Below are 27513 nucleotides of genomic sequence, written 5' to 3'. Positions count from 1 at the left end.
GCAAAATAATTAATATCAAGTATTTGCACAAGGCCTTAGATGTATAAAGGGCTCAATGAAGTAGTGGTTTCCTGGATGAAAAAAAAAATGATGATGATAATGACAGAAAACTTTTATGTAGAATTCTCTTCCTAACAGAAATTCAAAAGCTATGATTATCCCTTGTATACTGAGGTCACTGATGTTGTGTTGCTTCTAATAAACATCCCTAAATGGGCAATCCTGAAATTTACTCTGATGGGTTAAAGTTGGGAACCAAACTAATCAGAAATCATCCCGTTTGTTTCCTTAGTGTTAGAGTGAAATTTAACTTCCTAAAGTCTCCAGAGAAAAGAAAAGAGAACACATTGGATTAATGATTTCACATTGATTTTGGTTGGATACATTGTTACTTTATTCCATTCCCATTTACTGAGTAAAAACCCTCTTACAGACTGCACAGGCAAATCAATAAAGAGAGGATGAACTGACCACTTGGGCATTTCTGGCCTTGACTTGTCAGGTTAATATCTAGACTTTTACATAGAAGGTTGTACTGAGAGTGAGCTGGTTCATGGCTGGTGAGGTTCTTGGAAAAGCAGCTGGAGAGGCCTGCCAATGCAGAACTAGCACATGGGTAGGCTTGCCACCTCTGCCTGGCTTCCCAAGGTGCATCTTAGGAAGCTTCTGCTTAACCCTTTTGACCTGGTTTTCTCAGCTGTAAAGGGAAGATAATCTTACCCACCTTATGAGTGGTGATGATTAGAAAAAAGGCCCTATGCACAGGGCCTTCTTCCTAACATGCTGACCTGTCAATGGACCTCTATAAATAATATGCAAAGACTCCATATGCAGAGTCCCAACTCAGATACTGCAGATGTACCCTGAGGAAGATGAAAAGAGTCTTTTCCCTTGAACTCTAAAATCCAAGGTGGAGTTTGCCCTCAGGAAAACTTGATCATGGCTGGGCGTGGTGGCACATACTTGTAATACTAGCAGCTTGGGAGGCTGAGGCAGGAGGATCAAGTTCAAAGGTAGCCTCAGCAATTTAGCAAGACCCTAAGCAACTTAGTGAGATCCTATCTAAAAATAAAATATAAAAAAGAGCTAGGGGTGGGGGTGTGGCTAAGTGGGTAAGGTCCCCTGGGTTCAATCTGCTGTACCAAAAAAGGAAACTTGATCATATTGAATGAAAGGAAACGTGTACTTTAAAGACATGTTTAAAGTACACATTGCCAGGCATGGTGGCATATGCCTGTAAACCCAACTGGTTGGAGGCTGAGGCAGGAGGATCGCAAGTTGAAAGCCAGCCTCAGCAATTTAGCGAGGCCCTAAGCAACTTAGGCCCTCTCTCAAAATAAACAAATAAAACAGGGCTGGGTACGTGGTTCTGTGGTTAGGCACCCCTGTATTCATTCAATCCTTGGTACAAAAATAAATAAATACATACAACTTATTTTTCCCCAGACCAGGTTAGTCTCATTTTTCTAACAAATAACATTTTCAGAAATGGTATGTCTAGAGAGAAACTACAGATAAAATTTTGATGTTGTTGTTGTGTGTGTGTGTGTGTGTGTGTGTGTTTAATGGAGGCAGCACACACCCCTACATGGCAGTAAATGAAGCCCTCTTCCTGGACTGATAACAGAAAAGAAGGCTTGAATTTCTTTCTTTCTTTCTTAGAGCAAAGTTCACCACATTTATAGCCTCTCCCTGGATAGGAGTTAGAGATCTTTGCAAGTTAATATGATTCTTTTAGGCCGCAGGACTATAATTTGGGGCATAGCTCAAATACCTTGCAAGAGTCCAAAGACTTGGAACAACTTACATATATTAATTTGTTTTAAAATATGGGAATGGAAAAATACAAGCCATTTTGTCATTTTGCTTGTATGCTCACCTGCTGTGATTGCGATGCACTGAATTTACAATGCACTGAATTTAAATGCAATAGGGCCTGGCATTCACTCTATCAAGTGTCATAAAGGGTAGAAGTCTGGCAGTGGTCGGCAGAGGGGAAAGCAGGGAGTAGAAATGAGACTTTAGTGGTAAACCGCCCACAGTAATCAGATTTTATTCTATAATCACATCTTCTACGGACTATATTTGTACTATTTTGTGGTGGGAAAAAAAGGCAGGAGGAGGATGATAAATCCTCCTTCTTTATGGGATAGTTAATTTATAATGCCTATAAACCATCGCAAAGACAAGATCCAAAGCATTATTTAATAGATGAACTAGATGGATAAGAAGAATTTTTATTCCAAAAATATAAGTCTGAAATATTTGAGTGTGCTTTGGGAAGTCAGGTGACTTTTTGAAATGAAGATACGGGGGAAAAAAGAAGAAGAAGAAGAAGAAGACATTTTTCTTTCTCTGCCTGTTTAGAAACTTTATTATTTTTAATTAATTTATCTTATCTTTAAAGTAGATAGATTTGTTTCAGGCATGCTGTCATGAAACTATAAAATTAAATATAATTTAACATATATGAAATTAAAAGCTAAAATTAAATATCCATATTTGGTATGATGGGAGAGATTGAGAATGCTAGATGTCAAGTCTTTCATTGCTGGGGTAATGTGCCAGAGATGTGCCCTTCAACTTGGAATACCAGAGCTAGCAAAAAGGGACGGATCCTCTTTATCATCTCAGTCAGTCAGTTCTGGGACAAAGCCTAGATTTAAAATTGAAGCAAAATTTTCTACTTAACTACATTTTAAAATTTACACAAGACTTTGGGCTTCAGAAAGTCACATCAGTCCAGTGGGGTTCATAACTTAGTGCTATATGGCAAGCAATGGAGCCTGTTTAAGAGGCCATTCTAGATCAACATGTCATATCACCATTGTTGGGATTTGGTTTTCCTTTATTTTGGCACACAGTCTTCCAGTGCCTTCCAAAGCCTGAATTCTCCCACAATTGTGATTTATGCATTTGAATGAGCATCTTTTTTCTCAGGCTAAAGATCAGGTTTAGTAAGCTGTTCTTCCAGCTCTGAAAATAAGGACTTCCCAAGTTTTTATTCATACAAGACGTCTCCTCTGCACACATGGAGAATGAATGGTCATACGCTCATGGTCTACTCTGCTTCCCTCCTCTTGGTTCCTATTCCAAATCATGTCCCCTATTTCTTCTTCTATCATAAAACTTATTAAGTTGTAATGAACCCTCACTGCCTCTGATGCATCAGGTCCTCCTTCTTTCCCCATCAGCTGTAAAGAGGTTTCCCATACCTTCCACTCTAAGGTCATGATTTGCAAATTGTGGTCCTGGACCAGTGACATCTACATCACTTGGGATTTTGATAGCAATGCAAATTATCAACCTATATTTTAAATCTATTGAATCATAAATGCTGGAGATGGACCCAGTGATCTGTTTTTAAAAGTCCTCTTATGATCCTGACGCACATGAGAACAACCTCTATGGAGACAGCTATCATGGAGATAATCAACATCTTCTAAATATCCCTAATAGATTCTCAGCTCTCATCATTCAGAAGCTGAAGACTGCACTTCCTTATGGAAACTCATTCCTAGTGCCTTTGATACTGCCCATTCTTTGTTTCCTTCTAGTCTCAAATTGTTCTTTCTCAACCTCCTCTCTTCTCTGGTTCCCTTAACATAGTCTTGCCAAGGAATTGCTATTAGTCCTCTTCATTCTTTATATCCATTACCAGGAAATTACATACCCTCCTCTGGCTAAGGTCATGACTTCAATGCCACTGATTTCCAAATTAGATTCTTCTTGCTTTGACTACTTTGCCATCAGTTCCAAAGGCCTCCAGGACACCAGCACATCAAAGACCTTCTGTGAGTCATAATGCAGAATTACTAAAAGAAAAATCACCATCTTCCTTACCACACCTCCATTTCTGATGGATTTCCATTCTTATGTTACCTTCAAGAATATTTTCATAATCACTTAACTGCGAAAACCTCCTTCTTCCCAACTTTCAATGTTTCAATGCTAGCTAAGTGCTAAAATCTTTTGCCTATAATGTTACAATCTCATTCACATCTTTTGCATTTTTTGCTCTGTAGATTAACTTTTGTCTCCAGTTTTGACAGAACTATGATCAAAGAGAAGAAAAGCTAGAGAGAGAAAAATTGTGGCTTCGTTTAAGGAAGAACTTTCTGACTGTCAGAACTGCTCATGGATGGCTAGGAGAATCCCCATCTCCAGAGATGTTCAAACATGGACTGATGAGTGATTGGGCTTGAAGACATTGACATTCCATAAAACTTCGCGATTCTGTTTCTTGTTATCAGCATTTTCTTTCAAGCACTCATTTTCTATTCATCCCTCTTTCATCGTTTAGGCAAATGTTTCTGTTCTAAGTGTATCTGACACTTTAGGCAGATGTGGTTCTTCTATGCTTCTTTTATGATTTCTTTTCTCTCTACTCCATTTCTCATGCATGTATATGAAGATTCATGAATTCATTCACCTCACCTACTACATTTGAGGTACAGAAAATATAGAATTGAATGGCCATCCTTGCCTTTAAAAACCGTCTAAATGGGGAGATGGATTCCACATCATAGAGTTCAGCACAAGGTGATGATGGGGCCATTGGGTGCCAATGGGACAACAGAAAGAGGCATCATATACCCAGGTCAAAAATCCCAAATGCATATACAGAGTTTTGAGGACAGAGTAGATGCTACTTTAGTGAACAAGTTGGGAAAGGGCTACCAAGAAGCACCATATAAGCAAAGATATGTAAACCCCAGTAAGCATAATGTCTTTGGAAACTATGAGGAGTTAAGAGTGGTGGGAAGGAAAATATGGGTGAAGGCAATTTATCAAGTGCTGTGTTTAAGTAAGTCTTTTAAGTTTATTTTCATTACTGTAGAGCAACCACCATGAGATTAGATCAGATTTGCTTCTTGAGGAAGATGACTACAGTTTGGAAGAGGGTCAGAACAGAATCAGGAAGATAAATCAATGTGAAATAGGCAATGGTAGTGGGAATGAAGGGTGATGAATGGATTTGAGAAGTTTTCATGGGAGAGCATATACAGAACCTGAGAGGCTGATTGAGTGAGGGGTGGGGGTAGAACATCTAGAGTGACCCTGAGGTTTAAATTGTATGACTGTTCAAATAGTGGAGCCTGTATAGAAAATATAAATGGAGAGTATATGGAATATAAATGGAATACAAATGACTATGTGGCACATAAAATCAGAACTTTCCAGAGAGTTAGTAGACTAGTCACAGGACAGAAGAAAGGAGAAACAGCTTAGATGGATAATAATTCAGAAGCAGAAAGGGAATAGGAGGTATGTAAAGACACAAGATCATTCTTATGAATATTCTAAATAATAATCACTAATAGATACCATTTTTGAACAACTACTATATGTTAGGCATCAAACCTCATATTAACCCTATAGGGTAGAAATTAGTATCTTCATTTTAAAAGTGTAGAAACAGGCTCAGAGATGTGAAGTAACTTGCCCAAGGTCATACAGTGCTAATGTAGGTTTTATGATCCCAAAGGAGGTGATCTGTCCCACACATATGGACTCTACTGAGTAAAAGTTACTTGGCACACTTGGACAAGGGTAAGGCCCACCCTCCATTCCTTTCAGAATTTGGAATAGATTTCATCAACAGATTGAAACAATATCTGATGGACTTGATATTTCCATTGTGCTCTCAGAATTGGGAGGAACTTCTGTTCACCTTGTGTTTCTTCCAGGTGTTATTTGATTTGGGTTTTTATTCCCACCATCTACAGTTAGTCGAAACCTTAATTTAATGGGAATGTACAGATTAATGTGTTATGTGGATCAGAGGTTTTCAAAACATGGTCCAGGATCAGCAGCATTAGCCTCAGCTACGAACCTGTTAGAAAAATTCTTTGGTCCCACCACAGACCTACAGAATCAGGAACTTGGGGTGGGCTGGGGGCTCAAAATCTGTGTTTTAATAGGTGATTCTGATGCTAGTTGAAGTTTGAGAACTTTGTACCAGGCTGTTACAGAATATCATTACATGAAAAGGCACTAATCTGAATTGTGGTAAATACAAATGCATGTCTACTGCCTAATTAAAGAACTGCTAATAAGACTGTGGAATAGGAAAATTTTGAGAAACTACAACATTTGAGGGTTTTTTTATTAAATGTTAATTCTCACACCATACCACACTGAGTACATGTGCCCTGGAGAAAACCCACAAAACCACGTCAATTACTCTTTTACTTACCACTCTGCATAGCATATAAATGGAGTGAACCTGAATCCTAGATCTCACAGAACTGAACTAACCATAGGATTTCTATGAATCCCTGGTTTAATCATCAATTCAACTCAGGGTGAATGGAAATATAAGGGCAATTAAGATTTTTTAAATTAGATTTACCAATGATCACCATGAAATCCAATTAAGGGACAATATTGCTCCCTTTTTCCTTGGCCTCTTATAAAACAAGGAAAAACAAACTTGAGAAGGATACAAAGTACCATAAATTAAATCTTCATTCGGTTCATGTTAGTTCTCTCTCTCTCTCTCTCTCTCTCTCTCTCTCTCTCTCTCTCTCCAATAGAGAGGTTAGAAGAGCTCCCAAGTTCCCAAGTAAGGTTATACATTTGCATATTTTATTAACACAATGTTACTAACAGGGAAGGACCTCACCCATGGGGGTGGGGGAGCAGCCATTAGCTTTGAAAAAAGGTGACTATCTATACTTGAAGCTTTCTGGGAGGGAGGGATTTATATGAAAACAAAATACAAAAAAATAAAAAACTTCCAGGCCAAAGATGCTATAAATAACTGGGATTTTTTTGCAATTTGTCCAACAAAATGGGCTTAAAAAGCAGCACAACACACCTAGGGATGAACTGCATTCTCTCAAGTGTGAAGGAGTCATGGAGAAGCCTCTGAGAGGGGGACATTGTCATCTTTGTATATGTGGAGGGGGTGTCTAACCCCAAACAGCTGTTTTTGGACCATGCATGGCAGTATTTTCCCATGTGACATTTTTCTAGGTTTGTAGCTCCTTGTCATTGTTGGAGTACACAGGCCAGCAGACAGACAAGCACCCATCGCGACAGAACATGCTACTAACCTGCTCATGAACTTGTACCGGCGGGGCAGGTAATAGATTTTTCTCCTGGAAGAACAGCAAAAATGAAGCCAGTCGAGAAGAAAACCCATCGTCAGTTACAGTTTGAACTAGCAAGGAAGGAAAGGAGATTGAAGATAGAAGCCTGTAAGAGGTGAAGAAGAAAAAACTAAAAAGAGATTAACAGTGAGAAATGTAGTAGGAACATGGGGCATGCGTTTTTGAGTTAAGAAATCTTAAGAGGCACTTTCATTGCTCCTTCTCCCTTTCCTTATTACTATAATTATTTTATGGTTGCCTTTTCCCTACAAAACATGTGCACAGAGATGATTTGGAACAGATGCTATTTGCACAGATTTGGCTGAGATTAGCTTTTTTTCTGGGGAAACACAGAGATGGATACATAATTTAATGGGCACACTATTGTATTAAATCCATGTTGGTATAGCTTTTAAGTTTATAGAACACTTTACTCATGACTTAGATTGGGGTAATATGAGAAATATATATTTCACAACCAGTATGAAAAGGACACTAATTTATCAGAATCAACACACACTTGAAAATAACCACCTGGGGCATACTGACTGACCCCTGGCTCTTGTTAAAGGTGAATTGAGCAGATAAAACCAAGAGATTCTATAAAAACGATTTTAAAAATCAGATTTAGTAAGGATCTTTTATGTTGCTGTATATTTACATTTTTTAAATCTTAAAAACAATCATTGTGGTTGGAGGGAAGAATATATGTGTTTGATGTATTATTAAAATGAAATTTCTTTTCAATATTTCAGGCTTCAATTGATGAAGTAGTAATGAAACTGTTGTGGCTTATATGTATTCTGAGCTATTACTGAGTTTTTTCAATTTTGGAAGAGGGGAAATTTATATGTTATAAAACATTTGTCATAGTTGTGACAATAACTATAGGGACAATAAAAAGATCAGTGGTTGCCACCGGTTTGGGCCAAGGATGAAAGAAGGAATAGATGAAGTTCAGGAGATTTTTAGGACATTGTTTGTCTTGTTATATTGTAGTGGGAGCTACATGGTGGTATGCATGTACCAAAACCAAAAGAACTGTAACAAATGAGTGAACCTTAAACAAACTATGAACTTCAGTTAATAATAGGAATCAGCATTGGTCCATTAATTGTAACACATATACTACACTAAAGTAAGATGATTATAAGGAAATTGTGAGCTGAGGAGGTTTATATGGTTATGTTCTACAATGTATGCTCAATATACTGTAAACCTGTAAGTGTTCTAAAAATAAAGTTTATTAACATTTTTAAGCTATATCCATGGACATAAGTATTTAAGAAGCAGGTATTATTGGCAATTTCCCATAAGAAGCCAATTCTTCAATTTCTTTTTAAAATTGTTGGGTAAAATATCCAACCTGAGATTCAGAATTATAGTCCTCAGAAAATAATAAAAACAGATAAAATTCTCTGGGATACTGAAATTATGTCAAATTGATGTTTGGATATTTTATTGAAATAAAGCAGGAAAATTCCTCCTTTGGAAATGCAATTATCTCCTCAGGCTAGAGTTACATATTTGAAACCATGTACAAGATAATAGCAGAAATTTTAAATGCATCAGATTGTAACAAATGAAGCTTTGCTTAAGTAAAATCACATCAATGTTAATGAGGCCAATTAGTGCCACACACATTATCAATATTTTTTTCTAACATTGTTTTTCTTCAGGAATCCCAACATCTAAAAGAAAATTATTATTTGCATTCATTTTCAGTTTGTTTGCTTGGATAATATTCTCTTAATGCTGTTTCAGAAAGGTATTCATGCTGCTTAGAGGTGGCACTTTTCTGCTACCTAATGGGCATGCAAAAATTGTTCCTGTGATGAGCCAGTCCTTTCAGATGTGAATCCTTGCAGGTACTAAGGGTTGTTTTGCACAAACATTTCTCAAGTTTTCAGTTTTTTTACATTCTTCATTACAGGAGTGTTTGGCAGAAGGTCTTGTGAAATTTAGACTGAGGAAGGCGTTTCAATTTCTGTAAGCGTATTTTTGTGCAGTTTCTTTCCCTTTTGGCTCTTCAGCTAATAGTATTAATCCATATTAGATAGTTATGATACCATTGATAAATAACTGGATTTAATTATTTTAGTATAGTAGTCTTAAATTTTTTCTCAGTGCATGTATGATTTTTTAAAAAATTTTTGAGTGTAAAGATTTCCTTTTTAACACTTTAAATAGAAAAATAAGTCATAAGATCAAAACTATGTTTATCTATTTTGAAAATTTTGCCTCCAGGAAAACAGATGCTAGTCCCAGTCTTTATTCTTACTTGATATTAGGACATAAAGACTAATAAACAATGAGAATAAGATGCATCTGGGAGATGCATTACAGGCCTATGAATGGAAATTGTCCTTCTCTCAACATGTCTTTAGTTTCTCTCTGTCTCTGTGAATGTAACTGATTCTTTGTCTCCATAACTTTCCATGGTCCATTAAGAGCTATTTGTAAAACTTTTACCGGTTTGCCTAATTCCTGTCCATGATTTGGACTTACTGACAAAACGCAACCCAAAGTACTTAACTCAACTTTGGAACTGTCCTTGGTACTAAATTGCTCTTCCTCGTTTAGCAGATTCCATTCTGAATCCCCTCACTGGTACACACATATCTTGCATTTAAAATTTCAGTTTTAATATCTTATTTTATTTCCATCTAGCAAATGAAAATCAATTTTTCTTAATCCATAGGGAAAGTAATGATATTCACTGTGAGATGAAGGTAAATAATCCTCTCAAATACCTCCGAAATCCACATAGAGTATACTCTATTTCCCTTGGAACAAATATCCACACTTGTGTTTGCACAGTATTTATGATGTCTTAAATTTAAAAGTAGGTTATTTTAAAAAATAGATCACATTTTCATGAAATTCCTTGACCTTGTTTATCTGGAAGCAGATTTTAATGTTTTTCTGGAAGGGTCTAGTCAGTAAGGAGCATGTGCTGTCTGGCTGTTTAAAGCAGCAATTCATAGGACTCCCAGAAGTAGCACTTTTAAAATGAAAATTCCTCTTGGAAAATGCTTTTTTTTTTATCACAGGCACTTGAAATATCCACCTGCCAGGGACTGAATTATCCAGAAATTGTCACCAAAAGCCATGCAATCATTACAGGCCATGAAAACTAATTTGTATTTCCTAAACATTTGAAGGATTTTCTCCTTGAATAACTTTCTAGTCTGCACTTCAGTTTTATTTGTTCTGAGAGAAGAGAATATTAGGTGTACAGTGCAGCAGCAGGAGTGTGTGGGGGGGAAATACATTTATACCTACCTGAAAGGCATCCTTACATTCATTTGTTCTGCATATCTTCCAAGAACTTCCCATGGGGCATGCAACTTCACAAAGATAATGTCACTATTTATTAGAGAGGACTGAAATAGAAAAAAGAATCTAAATTGAAACGCATATCCAAACCTCCCACAGTTTAAATTGAGTCAGAACTCAGAACACATGAACTTGAATGGAGTTTATAATTTGGGGTATTCTTCAGCTTTGAGTTAGCCCCTTAAATGTGCATATATTCATTCAACAAATATCCCACTGTGTCAGGTACTGGAGGCCCAGCTGTGAACAAGAGAGACAGACAGAAGGCATTTATATTCTACACAAAGTATTAGAAAAGACGATGGGAAAAGTCAAGTTTAAAAGAAAAATTCAGATAAAGATGGGGGTTCTGAAGATAAAGGACTGGGAGGAAGAGTTACGGGGAGGAGAGCACTTTGGACAAGGAGTCAAGGAAAGGCCTCTCTGTGGAGGTGACCTGTGAGCTGAGACCTAAAGGAATATGGGACACATGGTCTGGGTGCTGAGGGAGTGAGCCGGGGAATTGCTCAGAGTGTCCAAGGGGCAGAAAAGAAAGAAGAATGGCGGCGGTGCACGAGGTAGGTAGAGAAGGGGCTGGGAGAGTGAGCAGAAACAGAGCAGGCAGCACTTCTTAGACCACTGGGCTTTATTTTCAGAACTCAGGGAGTTTCTAAAGTGTTCAAAGATCACTGGGGCTTCTTTATGGAGAATAACTTATAAGGGGGAGTTGTACAGAAAACAAGAGGAGAAAAACTCTCAATCATCCAAGTGAAAGTCAAGTTAGTGGAGGTGGAGATGGCGGGACCAGTGAGATATGTGATTTGAATCTGGGCTGGAGTTGGATTAGGCAAAGCCTTTGCAAGGGGCTGTGCTCTTTGACCCAAAGCGTTTGCCTCCTTTGGGGCTTTTTATCAACACAGAATTTGGAAAGGGAAGTAAACTAAGACTTTATACCCTGATAACCACCCAAGAGGTTTTGGTCTCTGCCCCTGGCAGGAGGGACATGAAAAACCAATTAGGAAATTTCTTTTTCGGTGCCACCAACCAGGGGAAGAGGTGGATTGTGGAAGGAGAAGGAGGCAACAGTGAGCCAAACCAGTTTAGATTACTAAAGTGGCTGCATATTTCTCCAGATCTTTCCCATATAGACCACAGGTCACTTAAATTTTTATAATTTAGGACTGTCATTTTTTTTTCTTTTTGCACAGTTGACAAAAATAGTTGTTCAACTTTGTGGTCTCACTGGTGCAAATCTGCACTCCAAGGATTTTTTTTTTTTTTAAATTGCAGATGATATGCAATTGTAATTCATGTCTAATACTTTAATTCATCTTCTTCTTTCTGGGTTTATAAATGTAATACTTAATTTATACAAGCTAATCAAGATATTATGCAAATCAAACTGGTATCAACTACAGTGTTAGAGACTCTGGTGTGATGCTGAAATTCTGATGGGTAGAAAAGCCACTGCCCCATGTCCATGGTAGTATTGGGCACCCTCTGATATTGGTCTAAAATCTTTCTGGCTTCAAGCTGAAATGAGATTTTTACTTTTCAGCTTGGAACAAGTAGTGTACTGAGTACGTCCCTTTTGAGAACAAGAAATGGTCTGTAATTCCAATCCTAGCACAGTGCTAATACAGAAGAAACATATAATATTTGTATGTAATCTATGAATGTGGTTAGCAAGATGTGAACAGTTAGACCTGGCCCAGGTGAATGCTGTTGAGTCCTGTGAAACAGAAGTGACTGTCACTGAGGCCAACATAGCAGGTTATGATGAACGAGGCATCTGCTCAAAAAATGGACAAGCTAGCAACAACTGCACCAAGTACTATGTCTCTGTAAAACTGGTTTTTTGTTCAGTAAATTACTACATTCAATTCTCCTTACACAAGTGCTTCAAGTTAAGTGGTCAAGGGGGCACAAATGAGCTCATGGGCTTTAGCGCCCATAAAGAACATATAAATACACACACACACACACACACACATGCACACATACACCACCACTGATGCTTTGGTGATCTCCAATGATCCCCTAGCTTAACAGAAGCATTTTGGTTTTGGAAAATAACTAATACACCATTTTCAAAGTTATAAGGCAAAAGGAAGAATAAATAGAAATATATTTCCCCAAAATTGTTTACATTAAATAACAAAAAGAGTTGGTTTTGTGGCTTATTCAATTGGAAATTTTAATCAAGGTGGTGGAATTCTTTAAATTCACCTAGGTCTAGAATTTGGATCTGGAATGTTCCTTAGAAGCTCCTGTGTTGAAATTTTTGTCCCTAACATTTGACAAAATTGGGAGGCGATGGAACCCTTAGGGCATGAGGCCTATTGGAATAAAGTTAGGTCACTGTGTTATTGAAGGGATCTCTGAGATGCTGGCCCCTTCCTATCTCTCTTTTGCTTTCTGGCTGTCATGGAGCAGCTTTGCCCTACTACTTGCTTCCCCTCATGATGTGCTGCCTCATCATAAGCTCAAAAACAATAGAATCTTCCATGGGCTGAAACCATGCACCAAAATAAACCCTTCCTCCTTTAAAGCTTATTATCTCAGATATTTTGTCATAGCCACACAAAGCTGACTAACACACTAGATTTCCTTTAAGTTTTTTTTTCATCTTGCTTTGAAAGAATAAAATTGTGTAACAAAAGAAGACAAAACATAGGAATGTGATTGACTGAAAATCTGACTGATTGAAAAAAAAGCAAACAAACCTGGATATACAGCAGAATATATTTCTTAGAGTATAATCTCTCCATGGATTTACTGTGACTGCTAGTTCTACAGAAAATAAACATTCTAGTGGAAAAAAATTATCATTTTGGACATTCTCCAAGAATGTATGAAAACATTAAAGAGAATACATTAAAATATTCCACTTAAGGGACATTTTAAATGTCACATTTCTATGTGTGGAAAAGCCAAGTTCATTATCTTGAACACATACTGTGCAAACTAAAATTCTAACGTGGGATCCCCTATTTTCTGCATAAAAGCACATTTTATTTTTATTTATTCAGCCTCACATAAAGAACTTCATTTGCTTAATTCAATAATAATGACAAAAATTATGCCATCCTTTTACTTCTTTATAGTTCTTTGTAATTGTCAAAGCACTTTCACATGTTGCCTTGCTTTATTCCCAAAGTTGTGAGGAAGGCTTTCCTTCGATGTCTTAGAGGAGGAGAGAAAGACAGGATAAATGACTTACTCGTGGCCACTCTGAATGTTTGTCCCAGACAGAGATGATTCCACACCCACATGCATTAGTCAGCTTTTGGCAACGGTGACAAATACCTGAGAAAAGCAACTCAGAGGGGGAAGAGAGATTTTTTGGCTCACAAGTTTCAGTGCATAGTCACTTGACTCCACAGCAGAAACACCATGGCAGAAGGGTTTGATGGAGCAAAGCTTCTCATCTCATGACAGTTGGGATGCAGAGGGAGAAGAGGCTGCAGACAAGATCTTTCCTTCCAGAGCACACCCCTAGTGACCTCCTTCCTCCAACGAGGTCCCACCTACTGGGAAGTTTCACTACCTCCCAATAATGCCATCAATCTATTAATCCACCAATGGATGAGTTTACCACGAGGTCAGAGCCCAATCACTTCCAATCAGGTGCACCTCTGAACACTGCCTCATTGGGGACCAAGCTTTCAAAACACATGACTTTGAGGGACATTATATCCAAACCATAACATCACATCTTTTGATGGATTTGTGAGTTTTATCTAATAACTTCTGAGGTAAGTCTATAAACATGCATTTTAAATGCTTAAATTCTCTGAATTGTTCCATTACCAGATTATATAAACCAATCTTAAGAGAATTTCATATTTTAGAAAACAAAGCAACAAAAACAGGGCACTCTTGTAGTGCAAAGCAAATTTAAGCTACTCACAAACTGGGATTAGATTGGGGGCTAGTAATTTATTTTTATAATCTTGAGGGAAAAAAAAGTTAAATGAATTCCCTTGAATGATATGATTCATGAGGGGTGTGTGTGTGTGTGTATGTGTGTGTGTGTGTGCACGCGTGCGCACAGGTGCATGCGTGTGCATGTGCACATGGATGCATGCACATATATGTGTGGGTGTCTTTTTTACATGTGTGTGGGAAAAATTTAAGGTGTGGAGCTTATTATTCATATTAAAAATTTCAAGGAGGAACTGAGAAGGTATGGCCTATTGCTTGTTACTGCACAGTGTCTGAACTTCAGCCCTGAAAAATAAATGTAAAACAGATGATTACTAATTACATGGCCCATGTATCATTTTTTTTTACTGCTAAATGATTACTCTGCTCTTTCTAAATAGATCTTTTTTGCTGTTAAGAATCCCTTTCCACATAAATCCAAGTGTGCAAGTGCCAAAGTGAAGAGAAATAAAAATCTCTTTTATGAAACACAGAGCTATTTCATTAACATACTGCAATAGAAGTCCTTTAGGCTAGAACCCTGGGAAAAGAAAAATGACAATTTAGTGAAGTTTGGAAAAAATATGCATAGACTAATGAGTAGAGAAATTTACAAATAGCTTGGAAACTATCAGAAACAGAAAATATTTCCTCTTTCTTTAATTCAACAAGAATATATTGACATCTTCCATGTGCTAGATGCTAGAAATACAAAGTTTTATAAATCACAGTCCTCACCTTGATATGTAACAATTTCAAAAAGAAAGGTTAGATAAGACAATAATTTGAAAAGAGGAAAAAAAATGGCACACCATAAGCAAATCCAACCAATTAAAAGATTTTTTATATATATATATAGATAGATAGATAGATAGATATAGATAGATTGTGTGTGTGTGTGTGTGTGTGTGTGTGTGTATGAATCATGAAATCACATTTCACACTTCGTGGTTTCCTGATTTTTCGAACCATACATCGAGAACAGGAAATTGAGGGAGACTGAGTTTGGGAATGGAGGTAAGGAGGCTGATCATGAACCCAGTTTTGAAAATGTTAAAAATGTCAATGAGAAGATATCATGCAGTAGTTTAATAAATGAGTCTGCAGCAGTCTGGGGCAGAGATACAAAGTAAGTGTGGCTGGGATACAAGTGGTATTTAAAGGACTGGTTAGGATTATGTGGAAGAAAGTATTGGTACAGAGCCAGCTGGGCAGCTGTAGTACGGGCGCCATTTAAGATGCCAATTCTGAGGTTGGAAAGCACATATACAAGTTCATATTCTTGTTAACCTCTGTGATCTTCATAAGCCATTTGACCCCTCTATGCCTCAGTGTATTCAATTGTAAAATGAGAAATGATAGCAACACCTATTTGGCTGAATAGTATTAAATGGCACAACATAGGTAAGGTTCTTGTAGAACATCTAAAAATATGTTCATTCTCATTATCTCCAAGTGAGACCCCACTATGTATATATGATGGGAAGAACACAACATTCTTACTCATCCAAGTTACAACCTGGGAAGGTGAAAAACAGGGGAAGCGATATCTGAGAATGGATTACTAGTCTTTAGCGACAAGCCTCAACTAGAAGAAACCCTGAGAGTAAATCCCCAATTCCTTACTCTAGACACTTTAGGATTCTCAGGGCTTCCTAACAGGTTCTGTATGACAGTTTCCTGTATCCATTCAGTAGCACTCAAAAGTCATTAGCTTACTACAATGCATCAGAGATTCTGTTAGGTACTGAATATACCATGGTAAACAGAATTTACAATCTAGAGAGCAAGAGATAAACATTAAGCAACACATGAATGTATGGCTTAAAATTACATTTGAGAGCCCTTGCTTCAGACTGGCTGTTGCTCTCAAAAGACAAAGATTCAAGATGGTATTAGCCATGGGAGGAGCCAAGTGAAAAGCATTCCAAACAGAAGGGACAGCAAAGACAAAGGCTCGGAGACTGTACCAGGACCTAAAAGGCCAAGGAGTCAGGACATTGTATAGTGAGAGCTACCTGAGAGATGGCTAGAGAGGAGGGTTGGGAACAGACCTTGCCAGTCCAGGAATCATGAGGCAGAGAATATTTTATTTTATAAGTCTCACAGAAAATCATGAATGGGAGGGATCACTTGTTTTTGAAGTGTATGCTGACTATTTTGTGGAGAATGATTCAGAGGGAATAAAGGGAGTGAAAATATGAATAAGAAAGTTGTCTCAGTAGGTGAGGTGAGACAAGATGGTGACAGGAAACAGTGGATACAGAAAGAAGAGAAAAAACGAATAAATTTGAGGTTTATTGAAGGTAGATTTTGAAGGAACTTGGGATTGACCAAGTGAGAAAGATGAGAAAAAAATCCAGTGTTTAGAATGATGTACAGGTTGTTTTCCCTGGAAACTGGATGGTTTCCCTGGAAATTAGGTGGCAGGTGGAGGGGCTGAAAACATTCAGCCTGTACCAAGCTTATGCAGGTGGCAAAACAACTGGAAATCACAGTGGTCTTCGCAGATGACCATGTGTCCTGCCATACAAGTTGTAAGGTAGCATCCACTCACTTGTCCATTCATCAATCCTGCAAACTTTACTGAGAGCCTACAATGTGCCAGGGGGCTGTTCTGAGTGCTGGGAATCCACTTTGAACAAAGCAGACCAAACCCCTGCTGTCCCAGAACTCAAGCTCTGTTGGGGTGACAGGCTGTCAACAGACATAAAATATTTCTTATGGTGTGCTTTGAAGAACAGAGAGGGTAAGGAAATAGTACTAGTGGGGAGGAGATGGCACTGCAGATAGAGTGGTGTGGATAGGACTTTTGATAAGGTGATATTTGGACAGAAATTAGAAGAAGGCTGTCTCATCACACAGGGAGAGAACATTCTAGGATAAGAGAAAAGTAAAAAGCAAAGGCCCCGAGGCATAAATATGTTTGGTGTTTTAATTCACTGAGCATAAAGGGAAAAATACAGGTAGGCACTTGCATCTCTGGTCTGTATCCCCTAAGGTAACCACCTGGATATCACTTTCTCACAACTCTGCTATTATAAGAACAAAGCAAAACCTTCAAAATCTAGGGTGAAAAGGAGATATTAACTTCCAACTGGGAACTCAGACAAGCCTCTTGGATGACAAAAATCACAGTGAAATGAGCAAAGAGAAGTGGTAAAGGCAGGAGAAGCCACGCGGTGCTACTGTGCATTAGTGTTTTAGAGCTTTTACATACATTAAATCATTTCATCTTCACACTACCTATGAGGTAGGCACTATTCTTATCCTAAGCTATCACAGATGAGGAACTAATGCACACAGAAGTGTGGTACTTTGGCTGAGGTCACAAAGTGAATAAGGAATGGAGTCCAGATTCTTATCAATGCACTTGGCTCCAAAGTTGATCCTCCACAAGAGGAAAGCTGAGGCTCACCTGAATTTTGCATTTTCACATTTTGCTCATCTACTTGATTGCATTGGCATTTTATTCTTTGGAGAAATGTTTGGTGACATATTGAAATTCAAAACAGAGCATATACAGTCCCCTCTAAACATCCTATAAGGAATTTAAGGCCAGTGGTCCTCCCACTCACTACCAGGTATTTCTCGGTACACTGCAATTCCTGAGGCTCAGTTTCTACATGTGTTAAGTGGGGGGAAATACCTACCTTGCCAGGTTGTTCTGAAGCTGGTACGGTAATATGGTAATAAGTCTAAGAAGTGAGACTGTGTCCTTCTTCCCCCAGTTACAGAATGCTTGCTGGACATTCTGGTAACCATAGGTGATGCTATGATTTACTGATGTATATGGAATCTAGTCTGTAAAACTTGGAGAAATGTACTTTCCTGGAGGATTGAAGATCTGGAAGAAATCACTAAGCAATTTCCACTCCTCTCAGGGTGCTACTATCTTACCAACTGTGTGTCACTGGGCAAATGACTTGCACTTTTCTGAGCTTCAGTTTTCTCTGAAAAATGAAGACATATGTTTCCCAAAAGGCTTATTTTCCCCTTTCCTTTTCTTTTCTGTTATTCTTGATTCTCTTAGAGATACATCAGAGTTTGTTACAAAAAAAAAAACAAAACAAAACTCTGTAACTGATTCCAAGCAATCTTCCAATTTTCTCTCTGTAGCACTCCCTCCCCCCTCTCCCCACCCCCGTGTCTCTCTCTCTCTCTCTCTCTCTCTCTCTCTCTCTCTCTCTCTCTCTCTCTCACACACACACACACACACACACACACACACACACACCTCTAATGTGTTGTGGAAGTGAGAAGCCTCTGAAGTATTGTGCTGTCCCAAATGGTCATGATATTTATTCCTTTAAGATGATATTAGCATCAGTCACTGGAAATAGATCTATGAAATGGCCTCCCCAAGGACCCCATCCAGGCTCTAATATCATTTTACCTGTTCTCCCTGGAAGATCTCATCCCTTCCCAAAGATCTGAGATGCCACTATAATAATCCGATGTTTCCCAAAATTCTTATCTTTGTCTTAGAGTGCTCTTCCAAGTTCCAGGTTGTCATAGCCTAAGTCCTTGGTTGTTTCACTGGTACAGACTGAATATGTCCCAAATGGATCCACTTCTTGGCAAAACTGCTCCTTCCAATGGCTCCTCTCAAATTCAGGAAATGGTAGAATCTTCCACCCAAAGGCTCAGGGGCCAAAGTCATACTTGACTTGTTTTTTCCTTACGCTACATCAAATTCATCACCAAGCCTTATTTATCCTACTTTTTACATTTATTTTGACTCTGCCTACTTCTCTATCTGCTGCCACCATCCTCCAAGTCCCCATCAGCGGTCTCCTTGAATATTGTAACATAATCATAGCTGGGCTCTTTCATTTCATCCTTGCGCCTATGTATTCTCATTGATGTCAGAGATATCTTTAAAAATGCATTGTGAGCTGGTTTCCAGTGGCTCTCTGGAAAACTAGTAACACAGCCAATGCATTCTCTGGAGACTCCTATCTCAGGCCATTTTCCCTATCTCTCTGGGCCCCAGACACACTGGTTTCTTTCTTCTTCTTTCCAAATTTCCAAGCCCCGAATTGTCTCAGAGTCTTCTTATATGCTGGTTCTCTTCCAGATAAATTCACACTCCTTTAAGCCTCAGGTTGTGAGGCATGGACTTCTAAGAGAACCCCCACACATAGAAATACTGAATAAGCCCCTGTGTGCTGGAGTGTGGGTGGCATCTATGAATATGAAGGTCATCACTACTGTAATTAGGATACTACTCAGTTGACTGAATTCATCAAAACTGATTATCCTGGATTGCCTTGAACTGATCAGATGAGTCCTTAAAAGAGAGGCCAGAGATCAGAGGGATTCTCCGACTGGTTGGAAAGCAAGAAGCTGTCATATTATAAGAGGCCCTGTGAGGACCAGGGAGTTTTGAGTGGCAGCTAGAAGACAAGAAGAATCTCCAGCTGAGAGCCAAGAAAACAGGGCCTCCACTTCTACAACCACAGGAACTACATAACTGTGGGAGGGGACCTTAGCTCTGGAAAGGAGAACAAACTGGCTGACTCCTGGAGGGCAGCCTCAGAAGAACCTAGCTGAGCTGTACCCAGATTTCTGACCCCCAGAAACTAGGAGAGCACAAATATGTTGATGATTCTAAGTTTGAGGTAATCTCTTCTGCAGTGATATAAAACTAACACATGTCACGTATTAATTATTTAATGCTGTAATTATATAGTCCACTGTTACAATCTGTGAGACTTTACAACTTCCCCCATAGCTCTATTCCCAACACCCTGGATATTACTATGCATTCGTGTACCGAGATTGACTGTTTTCCAAATTAAACATCTTGGGATCTAGACTTTGTGTAGCTTTCTCACATTACTGACTACCTTGCTAAAACGGAAAGATGTTCATCTTTTTGACACTGCAGAGGTCAACATGGTTAAATTTATGAGAAACTCAAGTGAACTCTCCCCTAAGCTTCAATCAGGAGATGTCCAGTGGTGAGGAACTAAGCACAATCTTCACTTTCGACACAGGTTCTCTGTATTGCCATTAAGTGAATACAATGTAGCACACTCTTGGTTATACTTCATCACCCCTAGTGATCCCCACATCATGCCTAAGGTTACATTTCATCACCGCAAGTGTCCCCACATCAAGCCTAAAGAACCCTGCATCAAGGTATCTGAGAAAAATCAATTCTTGGTGTAATAGTTAGGCTGGATTTTGTTATGCTGCAGGAATAAATGATCACCAAACATCAGTGACTTACTCAAACTAAAAAGTTTTTTTCTCAGCAAAAGGAAACAATAAGAGAGGTAAATAGAGAGCCTATGTCCTGGGAACAAATCTTTACTCCTCACACTTCAGACAGAGCCCTAATATCCAGAATATACAAAGAACTCAAAAAATTAGACAATAAGATAACAAATAACCCAATCAACAAATGGGCCAAGGACCTGAACAGACATTTCTCAGAGGAGGACATACAATCAATCAACAAGTACATGAAAAAATGCTCACCATCTCTAGCAGTCAGAGAAATGCAAATCAAAACCACCCTAAGATACCATCTCACTCCAGTAAGATTGACAGCCATTAGGAAGTCAAACAACAAGTGCTGGCGAGGATGTGGAGAAAAGGGTTCACTTGTACATTGCTGATGGGACTGCAAATTGGTGCAGCCAATTTGGAAAGCAGTATGGAGATTTCTTGGAAAGCTGGGAATGGAACCACCATTTGACCCAGCTATTCCCCTTCTCGGTCTATTCCCTAAAGACCTAAAAAGAGCATACTACAGGGACAGTGCTACATCCATGTTCATAGCAGCACAATTCACAATAGCAAGACTGTGGAACCAACCTAGATGCCCTTCAATAGACGAATGGATAAAAAAAAATGTGGCATTTATACACAATGGAGTATTACTCTGCATTAAAAAATGACAAAATCATAGAATTTGCAGGGAAATGGATGGCATTAGAGCAGATTATGCTAAGTGAAGCTAGCCAATCCCTTAAAAACAAATGCCAAATGTCTTCTTTGATATAAGGAGAGTAACTAAGAACAGAGTAGGGACGAAGAGCATGAGAAGAAGATTAACATTAAATAGGGATGAGAGGTGGGAGGGAAAGGGAGAGAGAAGGGAAATTGCATGGAAATGGAAGGAGACCCTCAGGGGTATACAAAATTACATACAAGAGGAAGTGAGGGGAAAGGGAAAAAAATATAAGGGGGAGAAATGAATTACAGTAGAGGGGGTAGAGAGAGAAGAGGGGAGGGGAGCGGGGGGATAGTAGAGGATAGGAAAGGCAGCAGAATACAACAGACACTAGTATGGCAATATGTAAATCAATGGATGTGTAACTGATGTGATTCTGTAATCTGTATAAGGGGTAAAAATGGGAGTTCATATCCCACTTGAATCAAAGTGTGAAATATGATATATCAAGAACTATGTAATGTTTTGAACAACCAACAATAAAAATTAATAAAAAATAAAAAATAAAATGATATCTTAACTCTCTATAAGATAGCCACTAGCCCCATATGGCTATTGAGCACTTGAAATACAGCTAATTCACACTGAAATGTGTTCTCTGTGTAAAATATATGCCAGATTTTGAAACTTAGTATACACACATACACAAAGAATATAAAATATCTCAATCATTTCTATATTGATTTCATGTTTAAATAATAGTATTTTAGATCTTTTGGATTAAATTAAACATTAATTTTGTCTGTTTCTTTTTAATTTTTATATTTGACTACTAGAAAAATTTAATTACATTATTTATACTGATTGGTGTTATGAAAAAGGTTTATTTCTTGATTTCCTATTCATGCTACTTATCCATTACAGGTCAGCTCATTTTAGTGACTCAGTGGTTCATTCTTATAGGGAACTCTGCCAGAGGGAAGGCAGAGCTCAGAGGTCCTTATAAGAATGCATACAACTTCTGTGTCTAGTTAATCAGATAGAAGTAGTCAAATGGTCACATCTGTCCTCAAGGTCACCAGAGAGGAGGAATTCTATCTGATGCACAGTACCAATTAATACACGCTGACATAGAATAGCCTCTATGTCATAGATCACTTGCTTAGGAAACTAGTAGACGGATCTATTATACAAAGCAAATATTTTTCTCTATCTCACATCATATCCATTCATAAAGTCACTCAACAAACATGTAAAGATAATCTTAACTTCTATGGACTACATTGCCTAGTTTATAGGTTCTATGTTGGAGCCTAGAGATATAAAGAAGGCAAAGATCCAGAGATCTCAAAGAACTCTCAATTCAGCAGAGCAACTATCACATTAGTAATAATGTGAAGAATATGAACAGAAGTTAGTCCAATATCTACTGGGAGAGGAAAGTCTGCCTTTGTGGATACTCCTACCATGCAGCTCCAAATGTCCTCTCACAAGCAATGTCAGTTCTGATCCATTAATCTCCCCAAATCCTTTCACTTGTTACAGACTATCATAACGTTTTCCCTATTTCATCAAGATGGTGTATGAGATTAATTTGAACTTGGGGACAACTAGATCATCATAGCTATGCTTTTCATTATCACACATGATCAATCTGCTGATGGCTATTCACAGCTATGATCCATTCAGTAACCCGTGTGTCTTTATGCCCTTACAAAGCTGCTGCAATTAATAGCCATGAAATAAGCATGACCCAGAAAGGACAGAAACTTTGGTGTCTGCTGCTAGTGAAGAAGCAATTTAACTTTGGAAACACTTTCTAATGCACTTGGAAAATGCTACAAAATCTCTCCTAGGCTTTTTATATTGATCTCTTGGTAGAATACTGACCAATATTAGAAGATGCTACAGTGCACATAGTGGTATAGTTTACCTAGTGCTTTAAATGAAAGGTTATGGAAAAAAACTGTTGAGAAACATGGCTCATATGATTTTTATAACAGAGAAATCTTTTATAGATTATACCACAATTCACATCAATTCCTCATTGGCATAATGTGTGTGTGTGTGTGTGTGTGTGTATGTATAAATAATTTAAGCCATACTGTAGTGATGTTTATATGTGTATGTGTGTGTGTGTGTGTGTGTGTGGTAATGCACACACACATATTCATCATACATTCAGTTCATCCCATCCGACATATTTAAACCATGCTGTGGTATGCTCCTGGCACCTGGTATTCTCCCCTGGGACACATGGAGGTCTGAGCTTCCTGGCCCACAACAGAGACTGGAGCCATATGATAAGCTCCAAGCCCTGAGTTGTGAGCACACCTGTGAAGACTGGTATGTAATCCATGCTTCCTGGCCACAAGGACAGGTTTCTGAATGAAGGTCCTATTATCCTGAGTCTCAGGTAACTAGTAAGAGCTGTTCCTACCCTCTGTCCTGCCACCCTGAGATCAAGTAAATCCTGCTGCCTGAAGCCTCTGAAAATGACAAAACCTTGAGTCAGGTGAAGAAGTTTTACATGTCACTGGAAGGATAAGGCCACAGGGAGATAGTGTTACAGAAAGAAAGGGGACCCAAGATTAAGACCCCCTAAAATTCAGAGGTTAAACAGAAGAGAAAGGGGCCGAGAAAGGGCCAGTGAAGAAGGGAGACATCTAGGAAAGCACGCCATGTCTCCAAGCCAAGCAGAGAAGGCTTTTCCACGGAGGATACAGCCTACCACGTGAAGGAAAGCTGCTGGGAAGGCCAGTGAGATAACAGGATGGAGGAACACTGAAGCTGTCCCTAGGTGATATATATGAAAGTGGTTTCTGTGGAGAAAGGAATTGGAGACAGGACACTAGGCAAATCTTCAAGAATTTTTTTCTTTCTTTCTTTTTTTTCCTTTTGTGTGTGTGTGTGTGTGTGTGTGTGTGTGTGTGGTGGAGAAGAGAAAAGCGATCATTGTTACAGGAGAACATGGGGATGCAGGAGTTTTCTTCTTAAGATTCAAGTTTCAGAGGCAAGTGTACAACGACTAAGAGGCCAAAGTGATGATGCAGGGGAGAAGGGACAATAGCAGCATCAGAGTCCTTGAGAAGGTGAGCCAGAAAGGGATTCAGTGGATATTAGGAGAGCTCCTGGGATGGTGGCAGACCCTGCACACATAGTAAGGACAGGAGAGGTGGGGAATGTGGAGAGCCATGGAAGATCCTGTCTTAGTGCTTCTATTTCCTATCATAGTCTAGGCGGTGTGCCGTGGAAGGGGGTCACAGAAGGAAAGGTGAGAGGATTGAGAGGCAAGAGGATAATGTGGACCAACTCCCTCAGATTCTCCTGGCTGCTGTCACAGGTCATCTTCAGTGAGCCCCCACCCAACACCCTATTTAAAATCACCATGCCTTTGGCTCCATACACCCCTGCCCGTTCTCTGTTGACTTCTTTGCCATCCATTTACCACCTTCTGTGACACCACGTTGCTTACTTACTCATTATGTATATTGTCCCCCTCACTAGAAGTTGAGCTCCATAAGGTCAGAACTCATGGTTTGTTCACTGATGGATTCCAAGTACCCAGCACCATGGCCAGGCACTGTATGTTTACTGAATGATTGACATTAAAAAATAAATGAATAAAAGAAAGAAAGAAGCTAGGAAAGAAAGAAAGTACTGGAGGGAGACATAGAAGGAGGAAAGCCAGGATCAATGGAGTTACTTAACAGGTATACAGGATGGAGGCAAAACTATGAGGCTGCCTGGCCATTCTTTGGTACCATCTGAGACTATAGTCATGATTTAAAATAAACCAAATGGTCTGTTTTCTTCAGCAACATTCAACCACTCAGATGCAGGCAAAGAAGGTGGGGCTTAACCAAAGTCAAGTCTTTGCCAGGCAAATAAGTCTAAGGAATAAAGGAATGAAAGAATTCAGGGGCTTGCAAGTGAGTGGTCATGATGATGGACAATGGAATCAGAGAAATAAAGAAGAAAATGACATGTTGGCTAAAAAAAAAAAAAAAAAATGATTGGTACGATTAACCAGGGGCTTATTGTCACTGTCAGTGTATCTTTCAATGACGTTTAGTACAATATTTCAGCCCATTCCAATCAACTTTCATTCCCATCTTAGATCAAAGTATTTAAGAGTTATAACTCTTTCCCTTAAGAAACTTTATTTCATAGGGGGATTAAGGTATACTCTTGCTATATATAAATGGAAAAAGGAAAAAAAAGTAAAATCACAAACTAAGATTAATAATTACTTGCTGATTGCTTATCTTTGTTTTGCCAACCAAATACAGAACAAATTCTTTATGTCACCTAGTGAGGCACTAGGTGACATAAAGAATCATGACTAACAGTTTTTCATCCAGTTGGAGTTTGTAAGAGAACTGTGGGGTGGGAGATCCCTTCTGGAAATCAGAAGCAACAGAGGCCACCTTAAACAGGTTATCCTATTATAACTATTCTGAACTCTGCATAAGTCACTGAATGAAGAACTGGATTTCAGAAGACCCAAAGGCACTTATTAGGGTCTGAGAGAAACTGAATAAAGACAGCCTCAAATGAATGCCAAAGTGATTTACTGCTATACAATCCAAAATAACATCCTAGCTGAGCTAAGAAAACTTTAGAGGAGGAGGAGGAGGAGGAGCCCCAGGGGCAACATAATGCATTTCTGAAACACTAATGGACACAAGGTCTCCCCATGTGTAATTTTCTTTCCTTCCTGCTGGCCTGCTAAGGTCAAGGAAATCATAGTTAGTATAGTTTCATTCTTCAGCCTACTCTACTCCTGGTCTTTTATAAAGCTTTATAAGCTCTTTATGATTTCAACATGTATAGAAGGAGTAAGAGTGGAAGATGGAACTGAAAAACAAAGGACCCTAGAGAGCAATAAAGGTCATCTTCCTGCAAGACCACCAAGGTCGTGATAGCAGGTGCAGGTGGTTTAGTTGAACCCTGGTCCAAAAGAAATCTACCAATGATATGACTCTTTATTTAAATAGAAGTATATGGATTTGGTTGCAAAGAAACTAAATTATATTAAGCTAGAGCATTTGGGGAGAAATTAACTAAAATATACATATCAGGCTAGGCTGGTTACCAAGGGTTAGAAGAACAATTTCATCTGTCATGCATTGTATGCAGGGGAAGCTGCGGAATGAGCATAAACACTATGCTAGCTGAGATGAAGAGGTGGGCCAGGCATTGTGGGCAAACCCGTGGGGTCCTCATGGAATTCACTCTCCAACTGGGAAGAAGAGATGCACACAGGAGCCAGGATGCCTCAATCCAGAGCTCATCGTGCCTTTGCTCATGTTTGCTATCTGGAATGTCATGCTCTTGTACCTTCCAGCAAGGTAAATACCTACTCATCCTTTAAGACCCATGTCACCTCCTTTAAGCTTCTGGAAACCTCTGGAAAAAGCATAAAATTATCTTAGGGTCTCTGAGTTATATTAGAATCTTTCAGACTCTGTTCCTGTTTCATGTCCGCTGTCATCACTGACCCGTGAGCTCCTCAAGCACAAGGAGTGCGTTATGGCCAGTTGTATTTTCCAGTGATGGCTCCCACATTCTCTCTTATCCCACACATCATATGGAATCTTACCACTCCCCATTAAGGAGTGGAATCTATGTCCCTTCTCTATAATCCAGCCTTCACCAATGGAAGGCAGAAGAAGACACTGCTTCTGGAGCTAGATCATAGAATTGAGCATCCACCTTAGAACCCAGCCACCACATCATAAGGAATGGAAGAGACCAGGTCTGCAGCCCACAGCCCTGGCTGGGTGCTCATCTGCCAGCCAACACTGACTTCCGGCTCTGGGAGTCAGCCACCTGGATTAGGAGTCCTCCAGGCACTAGTGGTGCTGTTTCACCTGATACCCCCAGAAAGAAGCTGTCCTGTTCAGTCTTGCCCTACAGGTTTGAAAGAAAAATAAATGAAGGTCATTTTAAGCCACCAAATTGTGAAGTTTTTTGTTATGAAACTACAGATAACTGTAACACTTATTCATTTTTGATTGCCTAGTGTCTGGCAAAGGGCCTGGAATCTAACAGAGATTCAAAGCACCCTTGAATAAAAATTGATACACTAACACAGCAGGGGCCAGAATTGTGGAAGGAACCTTTCTTTATTTCTTTGTGGGCAGTTATAGAGCAAAGAACTTTCACCTTGCCTTTCCTTTCTTCTTTCCTCTTTCCCCTCATCAAAACACAAGATGTTTCTTTATGCAGAGTGATGCTATTAACTCCCCAATTAAAGTT

The 27513-nt window shown here is 38.9% G+C and overlaps 1 protein-coding gene across 1 annotated transcript in view; it reads right to left on the bottom strand.

Moving 5' to 3' along the window:
• Ano4 (anoctamin 4) overlaps positions 1–27513 on the bottom strand; it is a 210679-nt gene that overhangs the window by 116765 nt on the left and 66401 nt on the right. The window contains exons 6-7 of the mRNA XM_076855420.2: positions 10383–10483; positions 7062–7106 (exon numbers count right to left, since the gene is read on the bottom strand). Of these exons, the coding sequence (XP_076711535.1) occupies positions 7062–7106; positions 10383–10483 (146 nt within the window). The remainder of the gene's footprint in view (positions 1–7061; positions 7107–10382; positions 10484–27513) is intronic.

Source organism: Callospermophilus lateralis, chromosome 4, assembly GCF_048772815.1.
Source record: "Callospermophilus lateralis isolate mCalLat2 chromosome 4, mCalLat2.hap1, whole genome shotgun sequence".
Lineage (NCBI taxonomy): Eukaryota > Metazoa > Chordata > Mammalia > Rodentia > Sciuridae > Callospermophilus > Callospermophilus lateralis.
Note: the sequence above shows the minus strand (reverse complement) of the source record. Positions and strands in the feature narration are given on the sequence as shown.